This window comes from Carcharodon carcharias, chromosome 5 (genome assembly GCF_017639515.1).
Source record: "Carcharodon carcharias isolate sCarCar2 chromosome 5, sCarCar2.pri, whole genome shotgun sequence".
NCBI lineage: Eukaryota > Metazoa > Chordata > Chondrichthyes > Lamniformes > Lamnidae > Carcharodon > Carcharodon carcharias.
The window spans coordinates 151,981,072-151,989,175 of record NC_054471.1 but is presented as its reverse complement, the minus strand read 5'-3'; the positions used below and the strand labels follow the sequence as shown (position 1 = coordinate 151,989,175).

General features: G+C 37.8%; 1 protein-coding gene across 1 annotated transcript in view; it reads right to left on the bottom strand.

The window, feature by feature from the left end:
• Nucleotides 1-2,723: 2,723 nt before the first annotated feature.
• Nucleotides 2,724-8,104, bottom strand: part of snap91a (synaptosome associated protein 91a) — a 216,495-nt gene continuing 211,114 nt past the window's right edge. The window contains exon 28 of the mRNA XM_041187601.1: nucleotides 2,724-4,159. Coding sequence (XP_041043535.1) covers nucleotides 4,142-4,159 — 18 coding nt within the window. The 3' untranslated portion in view covers nucleotides 2,724-4,141. The remainder of the gene's footprint in view (nucleotides 4,160-8,104) is intronic.

Here is an 8,104-nt window from a genome sequence, read left to right as displayed (position 1 = left end):
TTCAAAGAACCCAAAACAGGCTTCCATCTATAACTTTAAAGTGGATCATCAATTAAAATTGAAATATTCATAACTTTTCCCCTTGTACAATTTGCATTTATATAGGGCATTTAATGTAGTAACACATCCCAGGGGGCTTCACAGGAAAGTAATCAGACAAAATTTGAAAGGCACAATCTAAAAGCAATTGCAGTATTCGATTGTAGAGTATTACAGAGATTATTAACTGATTCGCAGGAGGATATTTCTTATTGGGATCCACAAGCATTGCATGGAAACTTGATATGACCTAGTTGTTTAATATTGAAGGAAAGCTATAAAACAAAATGTTGGTATCAAACATTCTAATGGGACTGAATACGTTATATGTCCAGAAACGCTTAGGATAGTCAACTCTTTCAGCCATGTGCAGACATTGGACGAAGGTAGTGAGAGTATATGTTAACTGGCTTCATAAAAAATGTACTTCAGCATCTTAATATAATAACCGATGAGCTCTGGACACTTCTGAAAAAATTCCAGATATTGTTCAAAGAAAACTTTTTGTGCTACATTCAAAATTATTTTTGTATTGTGGAGGGCAAACGATGAAAGAAATACACAATAAATGGCAGGCTACAGGTAAGTATAATAGAACAGAAAGACCAGGGTAGTGCCAACACTTCCGTGAAGGTAGAACAGATATAGGGGTTAAAGCAACATTTAGGATACTATCCTTTATTAGTCAAGGCATAGAATACAAGTGCAGGAGTTGTGCTATAAAACACTAGTTAAGTCATAGCTAAGGTAATGCATAGAGTTCTGGTCACTGCATTACCAGAAGAATTGATTGCACTAGAGGGTACGGAGAAGATTTCCGATGATGTAGCTATGGGGAAAGATTGGATAGGCTGGGTTGTTTTCTTTGAACAAGGGAGGTTGAGGGGTGATTTATTTGAAGTGCATAAAATTATGAGGGGTCTAGAGAGAGTGAATAGAGAAGACCCATTATTCTTAGAGAAGTCAACAAACAGGGGGCAAATTCAAAATAATTGGCAGAAGGATTCGAGGGAATAATTTTTTTTCAGCTTGTCAATTTGGGGGTCTGGAGCTCACTGTCTGAAAGGGTAGTAAAGAAAGAAAAACTCGGTTGAAAAGCACTTATTTGGATATGCACTTGAAGTGCTGTAATCTACAGGCCAAGAGCTGGAATGTGGGATGAGGATGGAAAATTCTTCCTACTGGCACAAGTATGATGGGCTGAATGGCTTCCTCCTGTGCCATAAATTTTCTGTTTTTAACTCTTCAAAGATTGCCCTATCTAACATTAGGTGTGGGGAGGCAACGGTGTAGTGGTATTGTCACTGGGTTAGTAATCCAGAGACCCAGGGTAACACTCTGGGGATCTGGGTTCAAATCCCACCATGGTAGATGGTGGAATTTGAATTCAATGAAAATGTCTAATGATGAACATGAAACCATTGTCGATTGTTGTGAAAACCCACCTGGTTCACTTTAGGGAAGGAAATCTGCCATCCTTATCTGGTCTGGCTTACATGTGACACCAGACCACAGCAATGTGGTTGACTCTTAAATGCCCCCTGAACCAGGGATGGGTAATAAATGCTGGCTTGGCCAGTGATGCCTACAGCCCATGAATAAATTTTAAAAAAGGACTGTTATTTTAGTTAGGCTGATCTTCAAACTTTTAGTGGGGTCAGCCTATTCTCAGCCCTTGGCATGAATGGTGCTCTGCCATTTTAAGCTCAGGTTTACACAAATGGACTATCTGGCTTGAGACCTCTAGGGTAGTAGCATCAAAATACAGAAAAAGCCTTTGAGTTGTGTAAAGTGTTCATTCCTGTAATATATCTTTCACTGATTTTCTACCTGGCCCTTTAATTCATGTTAAAGATTTGTGCTTCACATTAAAACTTTGTTTTTACAGCTCCAAGAGAAACTTGTCAAGGCTGCTTCCTCTGGAATGTAGGATAGAAATAATCAAAAATGCTCTCGGAATAAATTTCATACCATGTCTGATCCAAGGTGTTTAGAAATCTGATGCAGCTGATTAGTGCTTTTATGCAGGATGACAAAATGTCATAATTGTACTTTCCCAAAGTTATAGATGGTTCCTTTAGACTTAAATTACATTTTTAGGTATTCTAGTTAAAACATATTCTTTGGTTGATTTTCCCGAAGGAGGTGGCGGTTTTCATTGGCACATGACATACCAAAAAGCTTTGTGCTAAAGATTTTAGATTAGAACCACAATAATGCAGGTAGGTATTCAAATTGTTTAGCAGATGTTTCATGTAACACATTGACTGCTATAGCTATCAGTGTTTCCCCCACTGTAATGTAATTCTGACTTGGAAGCTAAAAGCCCCAATTGCTTGTGAATTCTTCAGCCTGCTCCAGGACTACCGACAAGCCATTTTGTTAGCGCAGCACTATATTTTGACAGCCTCTTCAACAGTTTGTAGAGAATGAGTTGGAAACCAGAAACGACCTTCTCGTGCCTCATTTAAACAATGACACTAGTCCTGTGCAGGCTACAGACAGGGGGATTGCTCAATGAAACATGAAATCCCAATTTAGCATAATAGTATGGGGACCTGATATAGTCCAAGAAAAACAGTACTTCAACTAGATGCAAAGAAATGTTTTTAACAGTTTTAGTAAGAGATGTATTGTTTAAATGCACACAAAGAAAGCACACAATTATTTCAGCAAAACAAACATTTTTAAATTTACTTTGTTCAATGCATTTATTGCATCTCAAAGGGCATACATGCACTGGATCATAAACAAAAAAATCAAACAAATTTAAATAAAAAGAGTAATATTTTAAATATAATGTATTTTTCCCACATTAATTCCAGATACACTTACTTGGAATGGTACAATATATAGATATACTGATAGATCTGAAGAGACAGAAATGAAACACTTTCAAACTGCATAGCATTTTTACAAAACAGCTGCCATGCCTGAGAACACTAATCCCACTGATCAACAGTGATCTCCTTTGTTGGTGCCTACACCTTTTGCCAAGCATTTTGCGCAAACAATATGACATTTCCCTGGGAATCACACAGTACATGTCGTTTCTTTATGGGTGGAGGGATGTAGGAGAGATTCTGGGCAAGGTTTGAGACCATCTACTTGCGTATAAAAACTTACTGACAACGCTAATGATAAAAGTACTTCCAACTAAAAACAAACACAAAATATGATATGCTGCTGAATGGAAAATGATATGAAGGTTGGTAATGGACAAAAAAGGTGCGTTTGAACTGGTTTGTGATCCCTTATAATGAAGACACATCTGAGAACATAAATCCATTATTGTCTTTTCCAAAATATGCATTCTCACACTGTCCAATATTTTACTGCTGGTCCATTAAGCAAAGAATACATAATGTAACAAAGAAATTAAATACAACAATTTAACATACTCAGATATAAATATGAGATCTATTTAGATAACATTTTCTGTCTTGGCAAACAGCATACATCTTTGTCAAGTAATACCTTTATGCCAAGATCAGTGCATACTATGGAAGTTTAACATCAAATTTTATATTACTTTAAGGAATTATAAATAATTCTGAATGTAATGCACAAATGTTTCCTTAAAAACAGTTTGATAGCATGTTTAACCCAATTTTTGCAGTTGTGAATGGTTTCAGACAAAACTTCAGACTTGGAAGATTTGAAGGGTGTCAGCACATTAATTTATATGCAAATTGCTATCAGAATCATGACTGTAAGCTAATAGGTATACAGAACAGACATGACATCCTAGGCTCTGCAATGAAATTATATACATTTGCACTTTCAAGAATACAAACACATTACTCCAAGTGGCTCATCACACAACAGCTGCAAATCTGCAACCTAAACTATTAAGTTAGGTACAGAGAAGCACTAAAAGGCATCAGTAACATACACCCATCTTTCAAGTTGCAAAACACAATCCAAAATGCACAACTTCTGATAAATTAGGGCATAACATCAAAAAGTACACATTTCTAAGGATTACTTTCACAGTTGTGCTACACCTTTTACAATATGGAAGTCTGAATAAGCATTGAAATATGACTGGTAGATTGCTTGGGGTATTGAATATCAACTGTTGTCACCTTCAGCGTTCCCATCATCGCAAGAACTGTAGCTGCAAAGTAAGCCATAAATAAATGAGATAGATCAGGTGATTAAACTTAATAAGTTTTCAATAAATTTCTCTTTTCGTGAGCTCAGATCCAAGACTGGAGCAAGAACATTACTGCTGTGATGGTCATTTTTCCTTCAACTGTGGCTACACTTCACAAGTAAAATGTTTTTGCTCTTCCCAAGGTCACAAAGGGTGCTATCAAAATGCATCTCCTCTGTTTCAAATGCAAAGATAATACATGGATTGGTTTGGGACAGGGTGCACTTCTGTAATTATTCTTTTCCATAACATGGAATAATAAAGACTGGCATATTTTGTTCATGACATATAATACAGATATTGCTATGCTCCACTTGTCAAATTCAGAGAAGAAAGGAATGGTGGTTTTTATGAACTTTGGCTACGCGCACTTTAAAACTACCATATAGGTTGCCCCAAAATGTTGTAACATAGGGAAAACCCAGCAGGTAATTTGTACACAGTAAGATCCAACAAATAGCATTAATGTAATGACCAGATAATTTGGAGGGATGTGGAAGAGAGTCTGAGCAATGTCTGAGACCATCCTTTTGCATATATAAACTTCCTGACAACACTAATTTGCTTCAGCAATATTTATTGCAGGAAGAAGGTTGGCCAGGGCACTGGGAGAAACCTCTTGCTCTTCTTTGATCCCAGAGATCTTTTGCATCCACCCATGGACAGATGGGGCCTGAATTTATTACCTTACGTCAAAGTCAACACTAACACAATGCAGCCTCTCTCATTACTGCACATGATTTATGTTCATCCCTGGAGTTCAGCTTGAACTTGGACCTTTCTGATTCATAGGTAATAGTGCTACCACTGAGCCATGGCTGACACGAGCAAGGCTGACACAAAATGTTAGATATTACAAATGAAAAAATTCACAAAAGTAAATAGGCAATAATTTACTATCAAAATAACAGCAAGGCTAATGGTGTTTCAATTATTTACGCACAACTAGTAGAGCAACTTCAGGCAAGGACGGGCGCGTGGTTAAGTGTATAAATCCAAAAGTCGCTTTTGAAGTTGCTTTGCTCTGCAAAAAAGGCACCTCTCTTTCCGCCTGCCATTGAAATGCATTGAATGTCATGAAGCTTCAGTATTTGAGTGGCAGATACAAACCAAACTCACCAAGAAAGTCAAGTCATAATCAGAACTATTAAGGCACAGGAGGTGGCCATTCAGCCCATTAAGCTCATTCTGGCTCTCTGTAGAGCAACCCAATCAATTCCGTTCACCCTCGCTGTGCCCGTAGGCTTGCAAGTTTATTTTGCTCGAGTGCCCATCCAATTTCCTTCTGAAGTTGTTCACCGTCTCTGCTTCCGCCACCCTCATGGGCAGCAAGCTCCACGTCATTACCAATTGCTGTGTAAAAAACATTCTCTCTCACGTCTTGCCCAAAACCGTATAACTAGTCCTTGCCTTTCAGTCTCAGTATCCTTTTAATGGCACGTGAGATGCATGTTAATTATTGCCAATCATCCTCTCTGGTGCCTTTCAATCTCATTTATTCAGTTTCTTAATGCTAGAGATTTAAATTTTGTTCTTTATTTTTCCTTTGTCTTTCTTCTATCTCAATTCAATTTTGCTTTCTCTATTTCTCTTTGTGTATCTGATTTGATATAGAATTCAGATACTTTAATATCCACTTCCTTCACAGTCCTTGCGCTGTTAATTTCACAAATCTTCAATTTGATTGGTTAGGGTTGCTTGTCTTGTTCACTCAGTTCCAGGTGTCCATTTCCCTCACTGCAATGTGATCAACTCACACTTTCATGCAATTCACTACTTATACAGTTCAACTGTTACAGCTCAACTGATATTCTTAAATACCAGTCCAAGTCCTTCTGACTTTATCAACTTCTATTTCCCTGAACTGCCCTTTTAAAAAAAAATCACAATTGTCTGTGAAAGTGATGAGTTGTGTATCTAGTTATTATGGCTTGGGAACTTCTTCCCATACCCAACTTTCTTAGATTACCCATGGTCATAGCTTTAAAGATCTTGCGTTGGATTTTACAGCCCACCCCATCGTTTTTGGCGGAGAGGTACATTAAATACTACGGGTAGGAAGTCCATCACCTTCATGCCAACCCAACCATCTTCCCATAATAGTGCATGGTAAGACATCCACCAGAGGCTCAAGTGATAATTAAGGGCCTAAATCCTCCTTCACTGCCAAAATACACTGGTGAGAGTGGGAAGGCCATTTTTTTCATCAAATTTGGTGAAAAGGTGATCATCCCTATGCTTTGTGCTTCCCCTGAATAGGCCTCCTTTCCAACCCCATAAAATTTAGTCCCTTGAATGCCTCAGTAAGATCCCCTCTCAGTCTTCTCTAATGTAAACAAACTCAGTTTTAGGGTGTCCCTTAATGGTTTAAGTCTCATGCTAATGGACTAGATAACGTGGTCAGTGGCGAAGTGACTGCGTTCGCTACCTACTTCGAAGAAAGCTAGTCACAAAGATCTAGCAACCTCATGGCGTAGATTTCACCTTTCCTGCCGTGAATATTATTTTGATGCCAACTATAGGCAATATCTCTAACAGCAACTGTGACGTCACCAAGGAGACTAGGCAGTCAATCATAGTTAAGAATCCTCACAGCAGCAAACCAATAATTAATAAGCAGCTTTTATCATTCACTTTTTATAATATTACAGCAAGCCAAAAAAGATTGGGACATACACACAGGAATAAGGTTGAAATCAGAAACTTACAGTTTCTAAAGTTCTATGGAATTATCAGACAATGCAGAAATTTGATAGTCCATATCTATAAAATTAATTTTTTAAGTGCAGAGGTTGTTCAGCCATAATTATGACTTAGTACATCAATAAAAACCCAGTTACACCTCATTCAACAAGGCAAAACTCTTACAAGTGTTTTTAAAACAGCATGAATAGAAACATAAAAAGTGGAAGTTCATGTCAATTCAGTGATTTCTACTTGCTTCCATCAGGAAGGACATCAACAGTGCACCCTTTGGAGGAGTGGGTAATCACTGACAGCAACTTCTGGATTTCCATATTTAACTGGGAATGTGTGGTTGGTAGAGGCTACTATCGCTTTCACAGAGTAAATTGTTTTGTCATCATTATAATCACAAAATCCAGGCCATTAATTTTAATTATAAAATACAAAGCAAGGCAAACTAATATACAATGAAATGCTGAAATGAAAATTAGCTCAGGTTCTCTGACCTAAATACTTATATAGCTTTCCAGAAGTTTAAGGAGTAGATAGCTCAGCCGCACAGCCTAGGGAAATCCCCAGTCTCCACAAAGTTGATCTCAATAAATGTCTTCAAGACTCCTGGATTAGAAGGGAATATCCGTTCTTAACTGCCACTGCAGTCACTGCTTTGAAAAAATTATGTGTGAAGAAACTGATGAGGATGAATCTGGTTCAGCTAAAATATACCTGCAATCATATTTCTACCCTATGCTTACTGTTAAAGGAAATGGCTTTAGGTGAATTGTTCATGTGGAGAGCTGGCGTAGGTTGATGGGCCGAATGGCCTCCTTCTGTGCTGTAACAATGCTGAGATTCTGGAAGTTCAATACTAATAATCGTTACTTAGGCTAGGCACAAAGAAGAGAGCAGCTAGGGCTTCTGGAAGTGCGCTTTAGGAAGGATGCAAGGAACTTAGGAGGATGAAGAGAGGAGGACAAATTGGCAAGACATTAAAACACCTGTAATACAGAATGTAAAAAGAATACTTTTTTTTACATTGTATGCTGTGAAACACCAATCAGACCTCTTACTGTTTTGTATTCAGCATCCAAGTTAGGATTTAAACTACAGGCAATTTTATTCTTATGCCGTTTGACTTTTTGTATATGAGGTAAGAAAACTGACCTTTTTGAAAACTTAAATCTTTATAACATCCTTCACTGTGCTAGAAAGCCCCTCCAG